This window comes from Poeciliopsis prolifica, unplaced genomic scaffold (genome assembly GCF_027474105.1).
Source record: "Poeciliopsis prolifica strain line A6 unplaced genomic scaffold, Auburn_PproV2 SCAFFOLD051, whole genome shotgun sequence".
Lineage (NCBI taxonomy): Eukaryota > Metazoa > Chordata > Actinopteri > Cyprinodontiformes > Poeciliidae > Poeciliopsis > Poeciliopsis prolifica.
In genome coordinates, this window is record NW_026562426.1 from 2314608 (window position 1) to 2342140 (window position 27533).

Here is a 27533-nt window from a genome sequence, read left to right on the forward strand (position 1 = left end):
CCAGTTTCTATGTTTATGTATTTATTTCGGTATTTATTTGCACTGGACATTATTTTTCAAAATGCCATTAGAATAAACGGCGTGATTTTTTTTTTTTTTTTTTTTTTTTTTTGTTTTTTGTTTGTTTGTTTTGTTTGACTTCATCTTCAGAACCAGCTGCTGTAGAGTTCTCGGTGAACTCGGTTCTGTTTCGTTTCAGCAGCTCGGCGGCGTTTTATTTAGAGGAGAAATCGCGCTTCCGGCGTCGCCATCCGCGCAGATTCCGAGATTGACACGCAGTGCGCGCGGACGCATCACGCTCCTCTCTCAGCATGGAAAACTCACCGTAGCCTGGCGTTGACTCCACATCCAGACAAACTGCACGTTTAACGCTGGAAGCTGCGCGTCGGGCTATGGATTCCTCCACCAACAGTCTGGGTAAGGAAAAAGAGTCAAAGTCGCCCTTTGCTTTCAGCTGGGATCAGTTGTGCTTGTGCGGATCGCTGGGTGAAAACTTCACTCCGGTGCAGCGAAGCAGTTCGCCTCGCTGTGAAAACCGAAATGTTGCCTCTGCTTTCGCTCAGCGCGGCCAGGAACATTTCTGAAAACCGAGCAGACTGTCAGCTCTGTCGTCCCGGTGCAGCTGTTGGGCGCAGAGCTGCCGCATTCTTCACCTTGTTTTGATGGGAGATTATAGTGAGGACTGACTCAAAGTCACTGCACACAGAGAGGAAGCTGAAGCACCACTTCCATCTCTCTCTCTTTTCTTTTTCTTCTTTTTTATCGCATCTACAACATGTGTGAGAACCTAAGCATGACCGCAGCCCTCGTGCGTGGGTGTGTGTGTGCGTGTGTGTGCGTGGAGAAGCTGCAGATTTGGAGTCAGCGCTCCTGCACGCGCCAGAATCGGCCAGGCTGTCGTTCAGTGCGCGCGGGTCCGAGGTCAGATCTGCTGCCTGGAAACTTGCAGCTGCTCAGTTGGACTTTCCTGGGCTGGAAGAACTCTCCCACTCGAGGTGAAAATGGAAGCAGAACGGGCTGCATCTGCAGCGTTGTGGCTGTGCTCAGCGCTCATCTGATTCCATTGAAGAACCATGAAATGACTGGAAGGAAATCTTTAGAAACGGATGGAAAATGTTTGATTTCTATTAGAATTACATATCCTACAACTTTGCATTGCAAGTCAGTGGCATTCTGCGAGCAACAACTATGTGTGTGTGTGTGTGTGCGCGCGCGCGTGTGTTGCACCGCCCACTAACTGTTTGTCAGAAACTGTTACACAATGCTGCTGTTGTTGCACATCTGTAGCTGCTGCTCGCCCAGTTTATGTGCTGATGTTGATGTTTACCTGCCTTGTAAACAGATGGAGTGGAAAGCTACAGAGGAGCTGTAAATATCAGCAGGGATTACTTTCCATGCAGCATCCGTGTGTGTCTGTGGTTTCCCTGCGCGGGAGGAAACCTGGAGAGACTGATGCTTGTCTCAGCAGAGCACCTTGTTCGTGGTGGAGGTCATGGTGCCTACTGATGTGTTGAGCCCGGTCCACATCCTGCTGTCAGACAATTCTTATTATCACGAGTAAGAAGATGTGTTGTAGGCCTGACATGATAACATTTTCATTGTCGCAGACGTAATTGCTGTAAATGATGATATTGTTGCTTTGAGACCATGTTCAAGTAATTTAATGGTAATGGCATAAAAATACAAAAACACCTTCTCAAAGACAAATAAACTTTGAATTCTAGTGAATATTAAACACTGGGACTGGAAAACATTTTTAAACGTCCAAAATAAATGAAGAAAACAACAGAAAATACACATAAAATGATTTCTGGAAGGGCGAGTGGAGACACAGCAGAACTGTATTGTCCAGATTTTCAGTAGAGAGAGAGAAAAGTAAAAAAACAATAAATCATACAAATGGAAATTACTGAACTTGTTTTAATTTATCATGCAGTTAATTGATTTATTGATTATCGCGATAGGCCTAGACGTGTAGAGACAGATTCCACACACACACATACACCTATCCAAATTGATGCACAAATTTTTCACATTATATTTAGTAGGAATGCACAACATATTGGCATTAACGTTGGTTTGTGTTTCAGCATACAGGAAGTGAGGAGCCATGTTTGTTTGGTCATGTGACAGTGATGCAGGGTGTTCAACTGAAGCAGAGAAGCCTTGTTGGTGGTCACTTTTACACAGTGCCGAAAGCGCAGGGAAATATGATAGTGGTAAACATATGTTTATTGATACCAGTATTAGAATCAGATATCCATATCTGTCCAAATGTTTCATGTCAGTGCATCTCTAATGTTTAGAAAATAACCACCTCTCCTCTTTCTTTACCATCGTCACCATGACTGCTTCCATCTCACATGCGTCGGCATCTCATCCACTAAAACATATATAGGCTCAGTCAAAGTCCGTCTGCTAGATAAATGCATCATACTGAATTATTGTCCTTTTACTTTACAAATACAAATTCAACTCCGTCCCTTATGAAGGCATTTTAATATAAATGCTTAGACCAAAGTAATCTGGAATCCGACTTTGTTGTTTTTGTTTGCGAGAAATCATCTCCAGTGATTTGTGCAGACGTCAGCAGGAAGTTGCATCAGCCAATTGCAGCTATTTGAGGGCTTCGCTCTTCCTCCAGAATGTTGTAATGGTCCCTTTCAGAGGAGCAGGCGTGCAGCTTTCCAGGAGTCTGCTGGGACAGAGTCTCTGTCTGTCTCTGCGAGTTTTACATTTCCAAACATTTTGTTGCTCTGGCTGCATCATGTCTGCATGGAGTGAAAAGCTTTACAGAACTAAGCTTTGGATTTAACAGACGCCTCAGTTTTTTTTCGGCTGAAACTAAAGTATTCTCAGGTGGTGGAATTGTATTTAGTATAATTTCACTTGATATGGGTTTTGCAAACCTTTTTGATACATAATTTTTCATTTAGTCTCCTGAATCTATGCATTTTTTTTAACATTCCAGTTTCAAAAACATGCAAGATTGAATTCCTCAAGGACACAGTGGTGGCACAGGGATAAAGCACGCAGCCATATGCAGAGGCCTTTGGTCCTCAACGTGGCTGTTACAGGTTCGAATCCCAGCCTGCATGTCTACCTCCTCTCTCACAACCCACTTTCCTGTCTGACCACTGTCAAATAAAAGCTACAAGAGCCAGAAAAAAATTCAAAAAATAAATGCTTTGCTCAAATTTCACAGTTAATTTCTAGTTAAGCACTGTCGCCTTGCAGCAAGAAGGTCCTGGGTTTGATTCCCAGCCCGGGGTCTTTCTGCACAAAGTTTGCATGTTCTCCTTGTGCATGTGTGGGTTCTCTCCTGGTACTCCGGCTTCCTCCCACAGTCCAAAAACATGACTGTTAGGTTAATTGGTCTTTTCAAATCAAATTCTCCCTAGGTGTGAGTGTGTGTGTTCATGGTTGTTTGTCCTGTTTTCTGTGTTGCCCTGCGACAGACTGGCGACCTGTCCAGGGCAGCTGGAGAGGCACCGGCACCTCCCGACCCCATTAGGGACAAGGTTGAACATATAATGGATGGATGGATGGTTTTGTGGTTGCTCTTTAGATTTGGAGGGGAATCAAACAAGAATTGAAAAAATAAAATCATTGTCTCCCATTGAGAAGCTGCTGGGATGAGATTACATATTGTGTCTTGTGACACTTCAACAGCCGTTCGGTTGTTGGACTTCAAATATGTTCTTGAACGTGTTGACCAGGTTCAGTCTCCTTCTGCAGCTCTTTCAGTTATTCCTTGTCTAAACGACTCGTATGAGGAAAGCAGACCAGACAGATTCTACACGTCTCTGTCTCTGAGTGGTAACCATTTTCTTGCAGAATGGGTTCTTCATAGGCCGTCTCTGAGTGGACGCTGCAAGCTGTTTCACTCTGAGACGCTGAGATCCTCAGTCTGGCTCCACAATCTCCCACTCACAGTCACCAGACCGCTAACATGTTCTCATTCTCACTGATGTGGCACATTCTAAAGTCACATGGAGAACGTGACTTTAGAACGTTCTCCACGTGACGTTCTCGCCTACGTTTTCAATATTAGAACACACACAAAAAAACAAACAAAAAACAAACAAACCACAGTAATAAAGTTTCTAAGACTCTTGTCAAGAAACTCCTTGTTTAGTTTGAAAACTCTGGTTTGGAATAATAGCTGTGGGGGTGGTGTGTGTGTGTGTGTGTGTGTGTGTGTGTGTGTGTGTGTGTGTGTGTGTGTGTGTGTGCGTGTGTGTGTGCGTGTGTGTGTGTTTGGGTGGTATTGTTCTGGAGGTTAGGAGCTCTTAACTCTTGGAGGTGCAATTGACCAGTTGAAAAAAAAAAAAACGTGACCACCTCAATAAAATTGGATTTCTCAACAGGTGGCGGCTATGAAGAATGGAGATTTTTATTTCTTTCCTCAAAGAATTTTAAATTATGTGTTTCTCTTCACTTTCCTGCAGCAGTAGAATCTTATGCCATAACCCAGCTTTCTTTATTGTCAATGTACAATTGTCTGTTGTTAGAAAAGTAAAATGTACAAGCAGATGGTATGTTGTCACAAGTCATATTTCCATGCACAACTTGAGAAAAGTTTTAAAATGTCACAAAAACACAAGACAAAACCCCAAAATAGAAATTATTATTATGAATTCGTCATGTTTTCATCTTCTGGTTTGGAGCAAATCAACCAGGCAACTCAAAGCATCATTTTGCCAGCTGTTGACTTTACGCATGGCTGCAGTACACAAAGAGCAGAAGCTGCTAAGTAGCATGGAGCACTTATCTCAGAAAAATTGAGGAATATTTTCAGTAAAATGTGGCTATTGGACAAATTGTAATTGTTTTTAAAACCTTAAACTGAAGCAAAAAATAAGCCAAGAGAAGCAGCTCGGCCGTCCAGCACGTTTATGTTTATGGACGTCGCTTGTGCGTCAGATTGACAGGCGTAATAGAAACACATAAATACTGAGGTTCTAATGCAAAGGTGCTAATACTAAGATGCTTGTGAGTTCGTTGTGAAGATGGCACACAGTTTATGTTTAGCAGAAATGGTTTTATGAACTAGCTTTTTCTGTGTGAACATTTGTTGGATCCAGCCACCCAAAGGAAGAATAGGAAACTGGTCAAAAAATAGGCTCAGCATTTGCTCAATCTTTAGTTGAACTATTTCAAACATGGAAATGCTTCTTCATATACCAAAAAGGATTCCTATGATGTACTACGGCATTCAAGCACAGCTGGACTGGTAGTGCAGAACTGCAGCAAACAGCCCTGCAATCAAAGAGTTAAATCTGATGGCTGGTTACTGAGTTAGCGAATCAACTGTCTTGTACAGCATGTATTGCATTGCAAATATTTGGGCCTTCATCAATGTAAATGTGGGAATTCATTTCTATTTCGATCAGAAAATAGTGTGTATGTCTGACTGCACTCAGTCATGTGTAGGAAGGAGGAAGAGAAAGTTTCTCACAGATGCCTCTGCTCTCTGTTTCTTTTCTCAGATGGGCCTCACACTCATGTGCAGGGGCGTACAGGATGTGAAGCAGTTGCAAAACCAGAGACCTAAAAGTAGAGTACAAAGTGCCTCAGTGTTTTAGGTGGTTGAGGTCATTATTCCGCATCCATGGGTGGTAACAAAAACACGAGTTGGAAGAACAAAATTGAACACTGCTTTGATAGAACTTGAAGTATAATTTAGATGTGAAGTTTGAAGTTTGCCAGTCCAGAAAGCAGCTTTCTGTTTGTGGGGTGTTGACAGAACGAGGCTGAAATCCAGAAGGATGCCTGGTAGTTTTGGTCTTCTGATTCAGCTTTACTGCTGGAAATGAAATGTTTGGATAGAAGCGCGCTTCTTGAAACTGGTGCACCAGCCAGTTGGACCAGAAAGACGTAGCATAGAGAGTCTGCTTTGAACAGTTTAGCCGAGTGTTGCAATGCAGCAGCTGTCTGAGCGCCAGCCTCCCACAAGGCATGGAGTAACACTCAGGCTTTCAGAAAAACAAAACTAATGCACAATCTCTTGTTTTAAGACTCAAAGTTCAGGGGCCTCATGCATAAAAGAGTGCGCAGTTTTCACACAAAAAATGTAGAAAAGTGTGGCACACCAAAAACTCGGATGCGTAAGCCGTGACCGCATACCTTTCCTTTATAAATCCTAATTTGCGAGAAATAGAGCACAGCTGCTGGCCCGCCCTGTCGTCATCCATAAATACGTGTAAATTAGTATAAATACGGGAAGCAATAACCATGACAACGTCCTGGTTCGAAGCAGAATAGGTATTTATAACTATTATTATATATTTTATTCAAAAGGTGCATTGAGGACACATAATGTCATCTCACAAAAATAAAAATACATTTTAAAGAAAAAAACAAAATCCAAATTAAAAAAATAAAGACATCCTACAAATGCCTGTTTGAACGCATTCAGCATGTCAGAAAGTCCTTTGAGTGGGAATGTGGATGTTTATTCTAAATAGAGAGATCATGCATAAGTTGAATATTTGCAGAATAGAGCTGCTTTCTGTCCATAAAGGCGCATTCACAAAGCGGGTATGGTTCGACTGAAGGATGCAAGCTGTCACACTGGTACCGGTGCTGCTCGGCCCTGTTTAGGTTCTGCTGAGCTCCAGGATGATAAGTCTGGATTAATCTAAACAACAATAAACCATCATCAACATTTACCAGCAGATCAATATGATCTCTGAACAAACGGTCCCTCTGAATCCCTCCATTGGTGATGTTCTCCATCAGAGCCAAACGCTCCATAATTACGCGGCTCATCTTTGCGCAGCTACTTATATACGTGTGATTGTATACACACCTTGATCACCATCAAGCCGAACCTGTTTGGAGTTAATCTGCTGATTAAATCTTGTTTTCTTCTTTCAGTGAGAATGAAATGACCCCATTGCTGCATTTCATGTGCTTTGGCGCACCGATCAATGCGTTACATCTTTATGAATGAAGGCGTTCCAGCAGGCCTACATGTTGACTCTGATGCTGTTTGAGCTTCTCCTTTTTCTTGTTGCGAGGAATTTCCACTGATTCCTCAAAATGTTGCAACAGAACGTTTTATAAATAATTTCTTCTGGTTTATGAGCATGTAGGGAACTTGTACATTTTGAGTAACAACATCCTGGCAACGCTGCAACATGTAAATTAGTGAAAGGAGTTTTAATGGGTTCCAGAGAAAATGCTGTGTCCTGAGTTGGAAATGTAAGCTTTTCTAATAATGACATTTCTATGAAATAAATCCTTTTTGACCTTCTTGATGACATAAATGTGGATGTTGGTTCTTTTCAACAGCAGTTTGACATGCACCGACCAGGCCCACTGGGATACTGATCTGAGTTCAGTTCTGAGGCTACATGAGCTAAAATCCATTTCAACAAAATTTGTGGAAACACTCGACCGGGTTGAAGTCAGGGTTCATCCACAAACTACTCACTCATTCCTGTCCTTATGGACCTAGCTTTGTGTCAAGTCCGCAGCCCTGTTGGAACTGCAGACTCTTTCCACTCAGTCAGAACCTTAAAACGTCTTGGACTGTTGCAGCTTTACGGCTTTACTTTACTGGAATGAAGGAGTCAAGCACAGCTCCTGAAAAACTAATAACCCCGTAATCTACATTGAAACAAACTCAACAATTACAACACAGTCAGGGAGGCACAACTGTCCACTCCAGCGAACATATCTCCACTCTAGTGGAGCTATCGCCCCGTTATCTAGGGGAGGAGTGGTGATTTCCACACATGCATGTGACACGCTGCGTTGCATCTGGTGATGTGAGACTCATGATGCTGGTCTGCATGCCTTAGTGCTGAATTTTTTGTGACCACAGATGTGATTTGAAACCTGAGTTCAGTGGATGGAGGAACAAGAACGTCTTGACTAAGCTGGTCTAAATCTCTTCAACTTATGATTAAACCAAGTAAGGTTTACAAAAACTGTCAGTAAATTATGTACAATCTTTGAGCTTGATCCGTTCAAATTTAATTGGAAAACCAGAACCATAAAATATTTAGCTGTTAACATTACTAAAAATTTTCACAAAATATACAAAGCATATTATGGTACTATGACTAATAAAGTTAAAAATAACGTGGACAAATGGGCTCCCTGATGCTCGATTTGCACAACCAAATAGAAATAATAAAAAATGATCGTCTTACCTCAGTTGTTCCTTTTTCAATCTTTATCAATAGAAATTCTGACCAAAAGTTTAACGAGTGGAACCGGATCATCTCCAGGTTTATATGGCAGAACAAGAAACCAAAGGTACGTTATAAAACATTACAATTACCAAGAGATAAAGGAGGAATGTCACTCCCATGTTTGGAAAATTTATTACAGAGCAGCACAACTGCAATTTGCGGTTTACTGATGTTAAGAGGGACATGAGGCAAAATGGAAAGAACTAGAATTAAGTCAAATTGACATCCCCCTGCAAGCTCTGCTGGGTGATAAACACCTCAAGACTATAAATGCAGATGAATTGTGTGTTTCCACAAAAGTCCCTCTCAACATCTGGTTTAGAGAGTTTTGAAACCCACTTTTAGAGAGGAAAACTAGGTTATTAAGATGGATTGAGCACAAGAGGGATTTTGAACCAGCACAACTTGCCTCAAAATTCAGTCAACTAACCAGAAAAGGCCCAACGTCATACTGCATGACTTCTTCTGGAACTGATCTGTAAAGTTTCCTACAACTGCAGGAAATATCTGACCTTGACAAACGAGTTTTTTTCAGATACTTGCAGCTCAGGCACTACTTTAATAAGAATATTAAAATATAGGGGAAAAAAATGACCAGGGCCTCTTTAGTGATGCTTATGAAGGTAAATCTTATAAGAAGAGGCTGTCCAGAATATATGTGGACACTCATATATTCTGTATTAGTACCGTCTGAAAATATTACTGATAGCCGGAAAGAAATCAATAACAAGAAAATGGCTTAGTGGGAGACAGAAGCTCCCACTAAGCCTTCATTGACTCTTCATTGAACTTTTCATACACTGTAACCTGTTCACCAAAAAGCTGTTTCGTTTTTTTGTTTTTTTTGTTTTGCGATGTGTTGCTGTCCCCCTCCCTTGGTGACCTCTGTTCTGAGTGTCTGTCTGCGTTGCGTTTTCTTCCTTATTTTTTATGTATTATTATTATTTGCTCTCCTTTTTCTTGTTGGTGTTGTGTTTCATCATGCATAAAAATCTAATTAAAAATAAAGTATTTCTGAAAAAAAAAAAAGCTTTGAGCTTCATGTGATTCAGTAGAAATCAATTTGTGCTTTTCTTTTTCAGTTCTGATATCACAGCAATTGTTTGCTTATTTGCTTAAATGTGACGTGTTCATGTGTTGGCACTGCAGTGGTGATGGAACGACTCTCATTTTGATCGGATGTGTCTGTGAAGTGTGAGACACATTCCCAACATCGGCAGAGAAAACAAGTCCGTCTTTCTGAAATAACATTTTCAGCTGTAATTCAGATCTAAAACGCTCTCTCTCCATCTGTGAAAATGCAGCACTGATAGGTTCTCTACCAGGGAGATGAAGAGCAGTTTTATTCATAAAAATGATCTAAAATTATCTTTAGAAATGATTTTTAAATTATGTCTAAAGATATGTGTCCCATTTAGTAAGCGAAGCAAACTCTTGGATTGGATAATTGAATTTTACATTTAAATTAAACATGTTTTTTTTTCTGCTGTACTGTAAACAAGATGAACAAGTTCTCAGCCTTTCCAGCTCTCAATGTTTTGGTTGTGAACTTTTTTTTTTTTTCTCTCTGAAGAATTTTTGTTCTTGCTCGTGGCTCATATTTTTACAGTAGACAGACAGGAAAGAGGGCGAGGAGAGGGGGGAAGTCATACGGCAAAGGTCGCCGGGAGCGGGAGTCGAACCCGCAACGTCCGCGTCGAGGACTGAGGCCTCCAAACGCGGGGCACGCCATTCCTCTGCTGACTGGTGGTGTGTAGCAAAAAATCCACAGCAATGACAAGCAACAGATAGTGACTCAGTCTCCAAATGTTCCAAACATTCTGCTGCGCCGTTATTGAGCCTTAATGTCAGCTGGAACAGTGGTGCAGTTGCTGTAAATTTGAAATGTGGAGCAGATTCCTGCTTCTCTGTAGCTGTTGCCACACTTCGATGAGTCATCCATGGTCTTGGCTCAGAGATTAAAAACTGAAAACAAGAAAACCAGACTGTCAGCATAGAGTGGAAAAGTGACTGAATTGGTGTGTGTGTGTGTGTGTGTGTGTGTGTGTGTGTGTGTGTGTGTGTGTGTGTGTGTGTGTGTGTGTGTGTGTGTGTGTGTGTGTGTGTGTGTGTGGTGTGTGTGTGTGTGTGTGTGTGAGTGATATAGAGAAAGAGAGAGAACCTAGCTGTGCTTTGGCATAAATATCCAACTGATAAAATGTCTAAATACTTTGTGGTCAGGGCTTTACGACTTTTCTGGATATAGTTTGTACTCCATAACATAGAGAGCTTAACATCTTAATGATTTATTTTTACGCATGAAAACAAATGAGAGCCAAGTTACTATTAGGACTTTCAGCTTGAGTTGCCACAGGAAAAACACTGATCCGTAAGGGACGTGGCTAACCTGACACACCTGAAATTCTGAGTCTGTTTGCAAACGTTTTAGCTTGTACACTGAAAATATCGGAACGATTGCAAAGGAAATTAGCCATTTTTCTTGTGCACATTCCTCCTCATTTAGTTGTTCATTCCTTCAGTTTCTAAAGACCCAGTGTAAGCAACCTCCGGCAGCCACTGAATAAATTGTGGTAACACCAACTTTAATTGCAGAACTCCACATGGCGATCGTTAAAAGTAACGCAGTGATTGTTCCTTCGCTGCAGGCGAAGGGGAAGAGTGTAGTTTGGCCGGGCTACAGGTTCAAGAAAGCCGTCAGCGTTGCACTTGGGAAGTAAACTGTTACCATGCAAATAAGCATAGACTCATATGTAAACAACATCCAAACGCAAAGGGAACAGCGTTTTGAAAGTGTATCAACACTTTGAAATTTGAGGTATAGGACATAAAATATCGGTCTAGCTTGTCTTTAATTTCACCGTTTTGTAATTCGCTTTGAAGTTCAACTATTTTGGGGGCCTTGAAAATATGTCAAATCTCTATTTGTGGTGAGCTACATTAGCAGCAAAAACTTGGATCCACAGCTGCAGCTGCGGCCAGGCAGCTGCAGAGGGTTCTGGTGACTAATCCATTCTTATTATTGAGGAACATCCAACTTTGTGAGGCTAGAGAAACCTGCGATTGTTTCCAAAAACTGTAACGCCTCCTGCACTTCGCAGAGTGAGAATGAAATGTCTCATGAATTGCATGCTTTATGTCCCAGGTAGAAAATAAAGTCATCAAATGTCCAAATGCAAAACTTTTGGCACCTGTTCTAAGAACCATCTTGGATATGAAAGCAACTATAATTATTATAATGCATTTGGGAAAAACTGCTGTTACGCTGCCATACTAGTTTCTTTTAGTGCTGATCTTCCAGTGTTTTTCAAACAAAAATAATAATTATGACTTTGCTGTTTGAAAAAGCACAAACAAAAATAAAAAAAGTTAAGAGAATGGCGAGTCAGGAGACACCTTGAGAATTTACTGTATTTATCCTTCAAATTTTGATTGTGAAACTTCATCATTGCCAGTTTAATGGCCAGTGAAACAGACTGGGCCATTCATTTTGCCCATTAAATCCAGGCCACTAAGTAAAGGACTCCTCTGCCAAAAGCAGACCTAGTGTTTCTTTGCAGCAGCAGTGGGTGTGGTCCTCCAAACTTCCACTCACATGAAATAATTCAGTGAGTAAAAAGGAAATGGAAGGAGAAACTGTCTGAGTGGTTTTAAAACCTTTTCTCAGTTAATCCTTGGTGTCTCTGAGGGTTCATTTCTCTTCAGTGCTCGGAGGTTTTGGATTCCACAAAAATTCCTGAACCAATTATTAATTGTATTGTCAGTTACATTTGTATCAGTAAAGATGGGACTGGGGTTGTTTGTAACGTAGATAACCTCTTGGAGGAAAAGCCCAACTTCCTGTTTGGCATTCCTTCCTGGTGAGAGTTGCCCAGTTCTCATTGTTCTACCTTGTCCAGATTTGTCCAGATTTCTCCAATTACTGCTGCGTAACGACAGAAAATCATCTGCTTGAGTTTAAGGTTAATGTTCAGGCTCTGTTAGGGCTTGTGGGCAACTCTTCACTAGACCGCTGATTATTTAAGATTGATCTTCCTGTTTTTAATTTGCTATTTTGCTGGATTTATGCCCGTGTCCAATCAGCTGTAAACATGTTGTATGCTTTCTAGGGTTCTGTTCAATTTTTCAGTTTTCTTCTCAAAGATGACACTTAACACGAAGTGAAAACAGCCACCTGTAGAGGACACGTCTCTTACAAAATACTTCCAGAAAAAAAAAAAAAAATTCATCCACAATTTGAAACTCAGAGCTAATCTCTTATTAAATCAATATATTTGATTTCATTGTAATATAAATAAATCAAAGGATTCTGTGTAGAAACATTTTTGCAGCATGGAGTTAGCTTGCAGTGTGCATGAAGGGGCCCTGGCTGGTCATCAGAAGTAGAAAAAGTCTAAACTGGTTGCAGCCAAGACGTAAAGTGAAATAGATCCCAGTCTTTGTTACAGAAATGATTCTTCGCCTGCACTTTGTTCATAAAACTGTCCCAGTTTGGACAGATGCTCCGCAGCATCACATTACATGCACACACACACACTGATACACACTTCCATGACTTTACTCTGCTCAGGCCAAGTTTCCGCTCCTGCAGGATTAGGAGACGTAACCAGCTGAAGATGATTAGTTCATATGAACTCTTTTTGTTCGCGTCGATCCGTTGCTGTCTGAGTGTCAAAGCAGAGACGAGGTTTTGTCAGGACGTCGCGTTTATTTGTAAATGGCAGTGGATCATTAATGCTGCACATTGACATGTGTGTGTTGTTCTATTTTCCCTGAAAACAGTGGGGCACAGAGTCTCATGTGGTTTTGCTTTTCTCAAACTTTTCCATCCACATTTCATCATCTGCCTCATAAAGTGAGACTGGAATGTTTTGTTTATCATCCAGACAGTTTTGTGAGGAGGCTTCAGCCTCACCAATAAAGCTCTGATACATTTTCTGTTTCGCCTATAAAACAGATTCACTTCCTTTGGTGTTTTCTCCGATTTATTGCTTGGACAGATAATCAAGAACGTTTGACTTTGAAAGGTGATTTCTGCAAAATACAGACACATATTTATTATTATTATTATTATTTTTTTTACATAAAACAGTAATTGCATAAATATTCACCCATTTCATGTCAGTATTTAGTAGCTGCTTCTTTGGCTGCCGTCCCAGCAACAGAGTCAGTGTGGATCTCTGACTCAGGCTGACATTTGGACGTTGCTGTGCTTCCAGAGTCTGCTGCAGAATCATCCCCACTGCATGATGCTGCCACCGCCATTGTTCTCAGTTGGAATGGTGTGTTTGGTGTCCACTTCACTTGGCGTCTTGCCTGAAGGACAAAAAGCTTCATTTTGGACTAGTCAGTCTCTAACTGGACTTCAGTCCAGTCCTGGTGGCTTCTGTCCCAAAAAGCTTTGACTGGTTAAAAACTGGGCAACAGTTGCTGTCTGCAGTCTCTCCATTTCAAATGCTGAAGCTTGTAGTTGGTTCAGCGTTGTCTCACTCGTCTGTGAAGAAAGCCTGATCTGGGCAGATTTACAGATGGACCAGATGATTCCCATTTATTGATGATAGATCTAACTGAACTCCAGGAAAACTTCAGGGCTTTAAGGATTTTTTTTTGTATCCATCCCCTGACTTATACTTTTCAACACCTGTGTTCGTGCAGGTTGGGTTATCTTCATGCCCAAACCTGCACGAAGATAAGCGGACCTCAAATCTACGACACACTGCTTCAGATCTGACTGGATTTTTAAAATGCAGATGGAAATATTTTTATTTGGATGGAATTTTGTTTTTCATTCCACAAACTTTTGCAAAGTATTTGATTTTATTGGTTTTCATGTAATCAAACAGGCATAAATACACTTTCATAGCAATTCACAGCATTTCACTGATTTACACTGCAAAAACATAATATTTACAAAGTATTCTATTGTCTTCATGATGTGATGGTAGTCAGGAATACCGATGAACCAGTGGATGCACCTTCCATACAGGTGTCTTTATTCTGCCAACACTTAAGGTGATCTCCATTCCACTTATGGTGAATCCACCTGCACCAAGTGACTGGACCTCTGTTGAATTAGGTCATATAGGGGTGAAAATCTATTAATAAACTTGCATTCATAAACATTGTAGATTTAGCACTTCTGTTTAACTCACAAGGCCCTGGAACATAAAGACTTTTACCTCAGGTTGCTTTGTCATGTTTTTGTATTTTCCACTTCTGACAAATTGCCCACATTTAAATGAGGTAATCTGAATGTATTTAGATGAAAACCGGTCATGAATATTGCCAGTAATGTAAATTACTATCAGAGCAAAATAGATCCAATTCACATAAACAGAAAGGAAGAAATAATATATATCTACTGTCTTCTGTAAACTAAACAAAGATATTTGAGACTCAATGAAAGAAACTAAAGGAAAGAAGGCAGAATGTTTTTCTTTCACTAAAAATGTGTTGTTGCTGTTGAATCTTCAAACCTAGAGCCACTCTCTTCTTCTCTACAATTTCTTCAGAATTGCAAAACCTAACTTTAGCAAAAACTAACAATCATGAGCCACAACCAGGAATTATACAGTGCCAATGACTCCAGTCTGCAGGTTCATTTCTGCATTGATTTAGGTTCTCTAAAGCAGTTTCTCTTTCCACATAGTACCTCTGCACCTCTTTGCTCCACAATCACAGGTTCTAAGGAAGTTTTGGCTTTTAACACCAAACTCTTTTTAGTACAATGATAAGGTTCAAAGTCTACACCGCTGAGGATTTTCTTTGTTTTATGGCTTTGTAAGCGCCTGTGGCTTTTGGTTACACTGTATAAAGGCCATGGATAGAAGAACGGAGAGGGTGTGGTGTGTGAACTCAGCCAGTAGCTTCTGTGCATGAGGTGACTGCGCAGAGGAACTACTGGTTTTCAACACACACGTGTGTATGCAACTGAGCAAAACTAACTTTTCCTTTTTAAGGGCTCTACTGTTTAGTAGTGTTGGCTGAAAATATGCTTCATAGTTGTAACTACTTGTACAAGTCGCTACAAGTAGTTAGACTTTGATTATTGGTTATAGGTCATAAGCTTGGTTTTTAGAAATAGTCCAACTTTGGCTGATTGGTTGGTGAACATTTTTATGAACATTTTTAGATTGAGTGTTTTTCACGTGTGAAGCCTTTAACAATATTTAGGGAAAATAAGTTTTGAAATGAAAAATGTTAATACAAAACGTTGTTGTATATGTTTCACTTTCAGCTTAATTTCTGTACAAGTTGAACCAAAACTGTAGAACTTTTTTTTTTTCCTCCAAAGCAGACGTGGACACACCCATTCACTAAACCTGGCTAAATATAGCAAACGCTCCCGAAGAAAGTTCCCCATTTCCTGTTCTTGTATCCGAGAATAGATTCAACTTTTCCTATTCCAAGGAAATTGAAACCAATTTACCAGGTGGGCCTGTGAGATCGTCCTACAAACATTTTACCTTAGTCATTTTATTGAAATTAGTAAAGTTCATTGTTGACCAGGTTGGAGCAAAAATATGCACTCAGATTTTTTCAAAACTGAACTATTTTGGTTTCACATGACAACCGTTTGGTCAGCTTTAGTTTATGTCCTGGTACGTCCCAAAAAAAATTCATTTTGATAATTACAGCGTTCAGATGAGGAAAAGCTAGAACTTGCTGTCTCAGAAAATTAGTATCTTACAAAACAAAAAGAAGAATAAAAGACAGAAATTTCAGGTTTCTGTTTATTTCTATGCTCTCAATACTTGGTTGGGTTTCCTTTTGCATTGGTGCATCATGGCACAGAGGAGACCAGCCTGTAGTTCTGCTGATGTGTAGATTGTATTGACACCATGTTCAAATTTCAGAAACACTGAACTTTGGGTTTTGATTATTTATAAGCCACAAAATCATCAAAATGACAAGAAATGAAGGAATCAAATTGAATTATATGTTCCAATGCCATCCAAATTATAATGTTATGAAACTTAATGATATATGCCAGTTGGTAAATGGACTGAAATGATAAAATCCTTTTCTGTTCATACTGTCAGCTCAGAGCTGATTACACTAATTCCACATTCACCCAGTCACACTCACAAACATGCACACCTTCATACACCGATTCATAACTTGCAGTTGAGTGCCTTGCCCGAGGGCACATCAACGTGTGACAGGAGGAAGCCAAAGGTTCATGACTATTTCACTGCATCACAATCATAGCAGAGCTGAGCAGAATGTATCTATCTAGAAACCCAGCCAGTCATTGACTCTGCAACAATCCCTCATCCTGAACAAGCATATGGTGACAGTGGAGAGGAACCACTACCTTCCAACTGGAAGAAACCTCTAGCAGAGTTAGGCTCAGAGTGAGAGATTTATCATAGCTTCCTTTGGGTATCTTTAACTCTTATTCTTTATTTAATTTCTGAAAGATGTGCAGAATTTGCTGATTGTGGTTCATCTCCATGAAAGCAAACAGACTGCTGGAATGTTAGATTCTCAGGTTGATAGTTGCCAATAGTTTTCTTGTTGCTGACAGCTGCTGGCTGTTTGCCAGCGTCATCACATATTGTGTTGTCAACTGAGCATAAAAGAGCAGTGAGCCTCATGCAAGTGTGGACATGTCGTAACTGATTCACCGAGGAGGACGTTTTCTGTTCAACTGAATTACTGGAGGTGATTTCATCATCAGAGCTCTTACAAAACGCCTCTTCTTTCTTGGAAGTGAAAAGAATATAGCTTCTGCGTCTATTTTGAATTCCTCTTAGCTGAGAAAAGCCAACGTAGCGATAAGTACAGAGTGAAGAACATATGTAACTCAAACAGCTGTGACACCAACATCTGATAAATAACTGATAAATAAGGTCCACATTTAACAAACAAAGAAATAGGTTATTGGATGTACATAAATAGAAAAATCTGTTAAGACTCAAACCATTTGCTGCATATCTGCCTTTTTTTCTTAACCAACTGTTGTTGATTTGATGTCACTAGAGCCACAGAAAGCTTTGTGAGGAAGAACAGATATTCTTTGCAACAGGGTATATTAAAGAAGTCTATAAAGTCTTCCCACATCTCAAAAGCTATCGAAACTTTCTCTCTAATTGACTATATGTCTAGGAACCAGGGGTGCACGATTTATCGGCCAGCCGATGTATTGGTACCTATTTCCTTCATTTTGATATTTACATGTAAAGCTGATCTTTTTCCCCAATCCTATTGATCTCAGATGAGGTCGAAAAATCAGCCATTTTCCCTTCTGCCCTTTTGACTGATAGACCCGCCCATCATGCCTGCTAATGCCAACTCGGTGGCTTTCTTGCTATATTTAGCAATATTTCACACAAAAAAAATGGTATCGGCCAAACTCTGAATCAGCAGATCAGGCTTTTTAAAAGATCTGTTATCAGAAAACTGCAATCGCTGGACCGCTACTATTCTTTTATTCCATGTGCTAGCAATGGAATAATTCTATTTAAAAAAAAAGAAAATTTCTGGCACTTGTCTTGGTTTAACGTGTGTGCATTTGAAATGCTCCTTATCATGGTGGTCAAAAGCTTTGAAGAGAAAATGAGCATTTATTAGTTTGTTGTTTCAGATTCATCCTGCAGTGAAAGACGCCTCGTCTTGGTTCCTGATTTAAAATGTACAAAGGTGCTTTCATTCAGTGTAAGCAATATTATCCACATCAATCAGTGGCAGAGGATTTTATGTATCTTGAAAAAGAATTAGAACAATAGTTGAGGCTCGTATTTCCGCAATGAGCGTCTTCAAACAGATATCTTCTCAGTTGAGGCATCACTTTTCACGAAGAATTTTTTGCGGCCTACTTGCAGATGATGTGTCAGCAGACGGCAGCACTGATTTCCCCGACCGCAGTTCCTCCGTGGAGGTGCGTCTGCAGGCGCAGGAGGATGAGATCACGCTGCTGAAGTCGTCGCTGGCTGATGCTCTGCGGAGAATCCGGATGCATGATCAGCTGCTGCCATTGCTGAAGCAGCAGCTGATAGCAGGTCAGTGTTTGGTCAGGTCAGATCAAACATACTGTTCATGTTCTGGTAATTGTGCATGCAGAAAGAGTGAATGTCCTCACAAATATGGACCATTCCTTCTGATTCCCCCCAGTGAACCCCAGTGCTGCCCGGGTACTGAACCATGTGTGTCACTCAGACGGTTTCACCAGCGGCAGAAAACTCTCATCAAGTTCAGCCAACGATGGAATTTACCACGCTGCCACGGCCGCCAGGTGATTCCCACTCAGAGCCGGGCTGCGGCTCACTGCCACGCCGCTGATCGCCTCTCATTTCTGCCAACTGCAATTTTAGATGTTGGTAAAAAGTGACGGGTCAGGTGTTTTATAACATTTCAGAAAACCTCCCTGTTATTTATCTGCTTCAATCAAAGCTTTGGTCGATCAGTTTTGTTGGATTACTGATGTTTGCTTTGTCATTACGAGCTTTTTCTTGCAGGGACGCCTTGGACAGTTTGCCTCTGTATTAAAGAGCAAACACACACACACACACATACACACACTCCTATGGATCTCCACATATTCGGTTGTACCGACCTCAGAGTCTGCATGGATCACAGAATTCGAACAGTACGCCTGAGTATGTGGGAGCGTTAAGAATAGCTGAGTCAGCATTCCTGAACACAATGCAGCAGAAGGTCTGGGGTCACTTAACAGGCTGTGAACAAGAGATCTCGACTTGCCATGTCTAGATTCTGCATGCTGAAGGACTCCTACTAAAACAGATGAAATTCTGAAACTTCTTTTGAAAAGTACTTTAATACAGAGACAATAGGCATCATTTGCAAGTTTTTAACGTTTGCAACAGAAAAGTGACGTACAAGTCCAGGTTGATAGGATTTCATGAGGCATTAACATGAATGGTCATGACAGGAATGTTGTTGTATTGTTCCTAACATGTTACAGGCTTGTTCTAAGTGATGCTTGTCTGTCAAACGATGGTTGTGTTGATATGTTTGTCTTGCTGTATGACTGGCCTGTGTGGTTCCCAACCTCTGTACCTTCTCCAGCCAACAGTCAGAGAGCATTGTGAGCAATGCTAACGGCCACATAGGAAGCAGAGTATCTGCAGAGCAGCAAGGCAGACTGCCATCACTGGACAAGGCAACTCAGACTGAGCCCACCATGTCCACTCTATCGAGACGTGACCAGAGCCTCCATCTTGAAGACGGCCTTCCTCCAAGGGAGCTCGACGGGACACGAGGCAAACTCCACCGGGTCCCTGGCATGGAGGACGAGGAAGAGGAGGACCAGGTGGATGAAGAAGTCGGCGGGGACCAAGAAAAAGAAACGAGTTGGTCTTCGTCAGTGGAGGAGCCTATTCAACCAACAACAGTGAGATCCCTTCAGAGGGAAGAATGCCTGGATCGAAGCTGCTCTCCGGACGATCCGGGTTCTGCCCCGGCCTCCCTCGGCTCAGACCAAAACCTGCGATCTGGACCCCTGTCTCCCATCCAAGAAGCAGAAAGGACGCTGTGCGTGAGCCAGCTTCACCGCTGCTTTATGCATAACCAAGTTAATCTTGCATGGCTTTTTACGACTCAATCAACTTCAATATTGTCTGAGTGGGATTCTGCAAACCCCAGTTGTGCTGCCACAGGTCAAACCTTTAGCCATCAGAATCAGAAACACAGAGGGACTGGGGGGTTGGGGGGTGTGAGGGTCTGTTTTCTAAAATAATCCCGATGGGATTTTTCCCATGTATTTGATTAGGTTGTTGGGAAAACATGGAGCTGGAGTGGAGCATTTGATCCAGCGGCGTGACATGTCCATAATTTGTTCATCTACACTGCAGCAAGTGGAAGATGTGATGCGAGTTCAGGTCAGCATGAAACCACAGAAAAGTGGTTTCATGAGACTAACAATGCTTAGACTGAACAGGTGTGGCTGTGTGAAAACCTTAATAGCTGTAACTTTTCAAAGAGCATCTGTCCAGACAGGTAGCACCAAAGGAACTGTTCAAGAAAAAAACCTCCATATAAAGGATTAGGTAAAGACATTAACAAGGAGCTGCTATTCAACTGGGTTTTGCAGAAGTAATCTAATCACTGAATCACTCACCATTGTCCGCAAATTCTGGAATGAATACTTGGGTTCTTTTTTTCCGACTTTTTTGAACAACTGCCTTTCCAATGGCCTGTAAACAACATAGTGGTGAAGCACAGCTGCTTTTGTTTACTGGGACCAGTTCTAGTGCATGCACGACTTTCCTTTTTGTCTCCAATGCTTTTTGCGGCTTGGAAGAGGGTTTCCTATGTAATGGGTTTCATACATTCAGGATTTTTCTTGTGGCCCTTGATCTAACTCTGATCAATGCCTTGAATGCCGAGCGGTTTCCAACTTAAACTCAGCCTTTTCATCTTCCCACTAAAATAAGTTCACCATGTACATTTGCAATGCAACAGTTTCACTGACACAACAAAACTACGCTGAGCTAGATCTGTTCAAGCTTCATCTTTTTGAATTAATGTCACACAATCTTTCAGTTAATGGTCAATGGTCTGAATTTATATCACACTTTCCTCATCATATCGACCAACCAAGCAGTCACATTCAAGCAGTCATACTCCGGTAGGCAGACCCATAGACCATCTGGGGTCAAGTGCCTTGCTCAGGGACACTTCAACATGAGACAGGAGGACTCTGAAATCAAAATCACATTTTTTGAAAAGTGTAATCAGAACAAATAAGATGCTTTTTTTTAAAAAACGCTTTGTATAACTTTGTTAGAACTTAATTACAGATAGTAGCATTAGGAACATTTAATCAATCAATATACCTGTATATAAACTTCAAAACAATACAATTCCAGAAATGAATACAAAACTATTAGGAAGGGAGACAAAGAAACATGAGTAATAATCTCAAACCTGCCTGTGCAGAGCCTCCAAGTTTCCCCAAATCCCAGATACACTTCATGCTATTTACTCTGAGATTTCTCTGCACTCCAATAGAAAATCTTGACATTGCATAAAATATGGATATAAAAAGCGATTGTACATGTAATGAAAATATGTTCTTCCCTGTCCTTAAGTCGATGCCTCTTGGAAACCAGAACTTATTGCACAGAGGTTTTGTGTCGTGTGTCTGATATTTTGCATAGAATGGTTTACATGATTCCTGACTAACTTGGGTTAAGGTTAAGACCGAGTCACAATCCTGTATAGTTATTTTAGGTTTTTTTAAACATATGGTTTATTGTGAGATGATCAAAGGTTTCCTTAAGTATTTAGGAAGAAGGTTTATTGTCAAGAGAGTTTCACTTCCTTTATCTAGGCTACCATGAAGCAGTGAATGAGTCTTTATGGTGTTTTTTTTTTTTTTTTTGGTACATCAGCTGATCATCAGGAAGTGAACTGTGGTAAATATAGATTTTGCTCTTTTCACATGAGTATGTTTGTTATGGAGACTAGGAGCCCCATTATTTGATGGACTATTGGTATTAAAGGATGTATGATGGACTTAAAGACCAAATGGTTGGTTATTTCAGTTTGTTTTTGTAGTTGAGTTCATATTTTGGGAGACATTGTTGGGAAGCAGAGGAACTGGCCATCCTTCCACTATAAACAGAATGCAGCTGCAAATATCAGTTATGTTTTTCTTTCATTTCTTTTGGTTTAACTGATCAGTTTAACAACTTCACTGTTTAGTGGAACAAGCACTCACTTCTTAGTAGCAAACATGTTCAGGGCACAACAGATAGATCTAGTTAAAACATTTGTAATTTTAAACAATCCTATTCAAAAATATATTGAATCTAAAACACAGAGGTTCAGATTTAATACAATCCAGTTCCACCAAACTATACAATACAGATCATACAATACCAATAATATATATTTTTGAAAACCCTGCATGAGCTGATTACTTTTAATCAGCTGCTCAATCCTGAGCAAAGACTTGGCGATAGTGGAGAGAAATAACAAATCACTTAAGAAAGCATTTATAGAAGTTGGCAGTCTGCTCAGTGGGACGTCCATCTGCTCTCTGATGGACGTTTCAGCACATTCACCTCAAAGCTGGAGCATAAAATAATGAGAGAAACTAGAAAATCTTTAACCCTTCAGACCCGGGTCAGCATGGGAAATAAAATGCATGACGGTAAAGTTAAAATGGACTGAACACGTAGGAGTAGTTTGAAAGACGTAAAGAACGTAGCCTTTTTTTGTATTTGCATCCAAATTGAAAGACAAAACCAAAGACATTGTGACGTGAATTTTATGCCGTCTCTACTGTGGATTCTGCAGAGCAAAATATTCTAGTCTCGTGTGCGAGAGGTAATCTGCCTTCCAGCTAATGCGCGGTCCAAACGGGCCTCTGCCAGGGCCAAATCATTCCTCATTCTCACCTGAAATCTGAAAATGAAGAGCACATGGTTCACTCAGTGAGGAAGGACACGACCTGGACTATTGAGGCGGGAGAGTTTCTGCTAACTTTTGTCAAACTAAAAGCTGCAAAATTCTTTTCCGTTTTGCTTTAATAAACTTGCCTTGATCTGATGCTGATCAGCTCTGATCAACACGTCTTCTCTCTGACGTTTTGTAACAAGCTCTTATCAAACCGGATTAATTTACATCAAATTACAACAGCTGTTCATGTTTCTGTCTTAGCATGCTTATAAACCCTTGCATGGCTGCATTGGGGAAAATTCTAACCCTGTTAGTGGAATTGCGGTGTAAGCGGTTTGATTTGAAGGCTCATTGTTTGCATTGTGCCGCCGTAGGGTTCGTAGAAACAGCGAGAAGCTGCCGAACCCAGAGAGGCAAAGGAAGCGTCTGGACAAGAAGGCAGCGTCTTCTGCCAACCTGCTGACCCGCTCTCCCAGCCTGGAGAGGTACGCCGCCATTCCTTACAGCTGCCACCACGTCATCACTCACATGTCCTCTGCAAAAGGCAGTTTGTTGGGATGCTGACTGTCTCAATTTAACATAAGAGGATACTGACAGATCCACGTCATGTTTTCATAAAGTGGTCTCATGTGTGTCATCTGTGTGTGTTTTCTCTCCACAGCCGGGCGAAGGAGCTGATAGCCAGTGCAGGTAAGCCTGTGAAACGTTTTTGTTGCATGTATCTTTCCTGTTTCTGTTCATTGATTTATAGATGCCAAGACATAAACATGATTATGTCCTAAATCTAATCTAACCTCGTGTGAAAAAGAAAATGCAAAGTTCATCCTTGCTGCTTCGGTGGCCACCTGGCGCTGCTAGTGAATGAATTGATCGTCAGCGGGTGGGACCATCTCCAGTAAAGCAGGAGGGTTGGCAGTTGGCAGCTGTGGTCATACAGGTGACCTTGTCACAATGCCAAGTAGGGAAGACATCAGCAATGACCTTCGACAAGCAGCTTTTGTTACATATTAATCCGTGATTGGTCATAAAGTTCCTATCCACTCATTTAAAGTCCATCATTCCACAATGAGAAATATTACTGACAAAATGATAAACATTTATTATGTTAGTAAATTCAAGCCACGTTCAGATTGTTGAATGATTGGAAAACAACCTCTAGAGACAGGGTTGCTCTATATTTTTGCTCTGAAATATTTTCCTTCATAATGTATTTTTGTTTTTTGTTTTTCTACTACTTAGTTGTACAAAGTTGTAGATTATTTACATTGTATATTGATCTATTCACATATTTACATACCTATATATTATATCTCAACGTAATTCACTAATAATGAGACTTTGTAGTTAAGGTATTTATTTAACAAACTTCAAAATCAAATCTCACGTATAAATTTCGTGGGATGTACATAGGACGAAAAATAAAACTAAATAATCCCCAGAGATTATATATTTGACTGGAAAGTTAGAAATAAGAATATTTTCTGATGAACAAATTTAGACACCAGAGACAGACTTTCTATTCTTTTTTTTTTTTTTTTAGCTCTCATTTGAATTCAAACCAAAATATATTGAACAGTCCAAAACACAAATAAAAAATTCTTAGGTAAAATAAATAGCTGTTCATCTCTCATTCTGATTGGTGGGCCCACCTCGCTGCCCGCCATATCCTGTCACGACTCACCACAGTTCGGTCCAGATCCTGCTGTCTCTCAGAAGAACCATGAGAAAATCCACATCAGCCAGTTTCTCCCTCTGAACAGCCTCCAGCATCACAGCTCAGAGCTGCACCTCGTATGTCTGTCTGTCAGCCATCTCTGGGTGACGGCTCAAAGAGAATTTGTTGCCTTTGTCAAGCAGACTTACAGCAAAAACTCCTTTGAAAGTAACACAGAGATTTGCCCTGAAAACACCAGGCCCATAGTTAAATATGACAGTGGCAGCATCATGCTGTGTTGATGCGTTTGTGTAGCAAAAACAGGGAAGCTTCATCCTGTCTGTCCTGTTTTGCAAGGGAGAAATTTGAGGGCAAAATGAATAGAGACAAAAGACTCAAAGCCGTGAGGATGATTGGATTTAATATCCATCTGTAATTAGTCAAGTATTTTTGAATTGGATGAATTGATGTGGAGTGAAAGTTGTTTTTACAAAGATTTAACTCATTGGGATTTTATTAAAATACACAAAAGAGTTATATTATTATTTTTTTAAAGAAAAAATAGTTCCTTTTCTTTTTCTTGAGGATTTAATGTTTTTATTATTATTATTCCTTGTTTGTTTGTTACTCTACTAGTTAATTTCCCAGTGACTTACAATGTAAAAATGCTGAAGTGGTGTGGATAGTATGTTGACCTGGGCCTAATTTCATTTCCTCAACTTTTTGATGATGCGTTTCATTAACTGGAACTCTCGTGGATCAGAACCATATCTATTCATTATTGTACTCTATTAGTGAGCCTGGAGTTGAACTATACTTCTGAACTTGCAGTCAGGTAGCTTGTCACTCAACTAAGCACACAGTCATTTGTTTAAGAAAAAAAAAAAAGGAGTTTCCCTCCCAAACATACTTGTGGTTGACACAGTTTCTGTGACTATGGTTAAAGTCTTTCAGACTCTTAAGAAACAAAACAACAATAAAAGCCTAAAATACTCATATTACAAATGTGGGATCTACAAAGCATCAAGTTGTTTGAAAGATTATACGTATATTCTTTTTAATTTAGTCCCTCATAAATAAATACAATTCCTTAAGTAGATGTTATTAACATCACCAAAGCGCCTCAGTAAGTGAAGGTTGTGCATCATTGGTTGTGAAAAAGAAGTCTCTTCTGTCTGTGTAGGAAGACATGAACAAACAGCTTCTAGAGAAAAATTGATGAAGATTAGGAACAAATGCTTCTAGATGCACATTGGGACAATCTCTATTTTATTCAAACTACTTCTCTACCAAAGAGAGTGTTGAACTTATACAAAGTTTACACAAATCATTTTGTACAGTGTTACTAGTTTTGCCAGCTGGGTTTGAATACAAATGTCATGCCATCTTATGAAAATGCCAAAAACCACCTCAAGCCAGTATGAAAACCTTTTTTTTTTTTTTTTTTTTTTTTTTTTTTTTTTTTTTTTTTTTTTTGCAAAATTGAGGAAATGTCTTCACAGGCTGATGCAGTATATACACATATATTTTTAAAGATTTTCTAATTCAAGGATCTTGCTAATGTCGATTAAGATATTAATAAAATTTCTTTTGTTGCTTCGATGTGATTGCAGTTTGAGAGTGAAGTAATCTTCTTAATTCAGCAGCCAGTAAGTTGGCATCTGTCCCAAAAATAACCGAGTGAAGAGTTCTAATCTGTTGCAAATCCAGGGAATTGTCTCAGTTATGTCACTTACTGAGAATTTCACCCGCCCCAACTTGCTAACTTGCCCCTCTCCTTACAAGTTGCTGGGAATAGAGACATGCTGTGGGTGCAGCAGTGGAGTCATATCCGCTGTGGTTAGCCGAGAGCCACTGCTGCTCCGACTCACACTGCAGGTTGATGGATGGTTAGCTCTGCAGTGTAGGCTGCCAACATGCGTTTTTATGTTCTCACCATGACCTCGACTTGAGCTTCTCATACCCATCTTTTTGCTGAAAGATGGGTATGAGAAGCAAGTTTTGGTTTTGATCACAATAGAGCAAAGAAAGTATTTCTTTTAGGAAGATCTCTTCTGTTGACATTGGCAGGGCCTATTATTCTTCCAGAGAAAGTGGGTGCATTGTGGGAAATGAAGGTTTCAGGTACTCACTGTGAGGCGGATCATCAGTTTCGTGAATTGGAGGTCAAACTGAACCTCTGACTTTCCGTCTGGAATGTAACTCATTCTTCATCTGAACAAGGCTCTCAGTGTTCTAAGGATAATTCATAGTGAACCAACAAAGTAACAGATGTTTTGAAGGAAGCTGTTCTAACGCTGTGTCCTCCCTGAGTAACAGGCACCAGTTATTTTTGGGATGTATGTCCTTTATCCAGAAAGTTTCCCCTTATACTTGCAATTCCCACAAACTCTCACCTCCTAAATTTAGCTCCAGACTTTCACTGAAACGTTCCAACAGATGAATATGCTTTGATCTAAACCAACTCCTCCACAGTTACCATCAGTCTCTTTGCTGCTTCTCCGATGATCATTTCTTGTAACATTTGCAGTCTTATCTTACTGTTGTGTTCTTTGGCTTTAGTGATGTCTTTTCTTCATTAATGATAGAAAACTGGCTCCACAAAAATGAAGTCTTCCAAATCACTCCCAGGAGTCTGGAGTCGCTGTCATTTCCTACATATTCCTCCTTCTTTCTTCTGGACATCTTGTCTTTGAAGGTCTGGTCCCCTATGACTTGGTGGTCGAGTCTGGAGCATTTTTGTGTTGTGGAGCGAGTTTATGGCTTTGCTATTTGGGGCATTTTCCCCTTTGCTTCCTGTGGTTGCAGAAATTTGTCAGCAGTTGGAGCATTTTTCTTTGATTGTTGGGTTTTGTCTGATTGCAGCATTTTGTGTTTGCAGTGTTTTCTGTTGCATTTGTTCTTTCGTGCTTGTGTGCTTTCGCGTTTGCATCATTCGTGTGTCTGAAACACATTTCACCATTCTAATGTTTTCTGTCAAACTTCTGTGGCCTTCACAGAAACAGAACGGCTGAATTGATACTTTATGTTCACAGGAGGGAGCGCGTTGCGCTGTATCGGAGTGGAAGGTTTTTCTACTCATGTTTGAAAATGTACATTTTCCATCCACTTCATAATCATGCACCGCTTTGTATTGGTCTGTTTCCTAAGAAACTGTTTTACAAAAGTAAATTACTACTCAGTCTGTTTGCACATCAATGTTTTTGTGTAGATGTGCTAGTGGGCTGTCTTACATCAGCTATCATTAATTAATGTGGAAGTAAAGAACTGCTTTAAAGAACTCAGCGTATTTAAAAAGTGGATGG

General features: G+C 40.4%; 1 protein-coding gene across 2 annotated transcripts in view; it reads left to right on the forward strand.

Moving 5' to 3' along the window:
* The first annotated feature begins 223 nt into the window (after positions 1-223).
* The window catches only part of eml3 (EMAP like 3), a 42903-nt gene continuing 15593 nt past the window's right edge, over positions 224-27533 (forward strand). Inside the window, exons 1-6 of one of the 2 annotated variants that reach the window (XM_055058747.1) lie at positions 224-417; positions 18032-18208; positions 18321-18441; positions 19236-19700; positions 22949-23059; positions 23236-23264. In XM_055058747.1, coding sequence (XP_054914722.1) covers positions 393-417; positions 18032-18208; positions 18321-18441; positions 19236-19700; positions 22949-23059; positions 23236-23264 — 928 coding nt within the window. In that variant the 5' untranslated portion in view covers positions 224-392. The remainder of the gene's footprint in view (positions 418-18031; positions 18209-18320; positions 18442-19235; positions 19701-22948; positions 23060-23235; positions 23265-27533) is intronic. The other variant, XM_055058748.1, reaches the window with a different exon arrangement.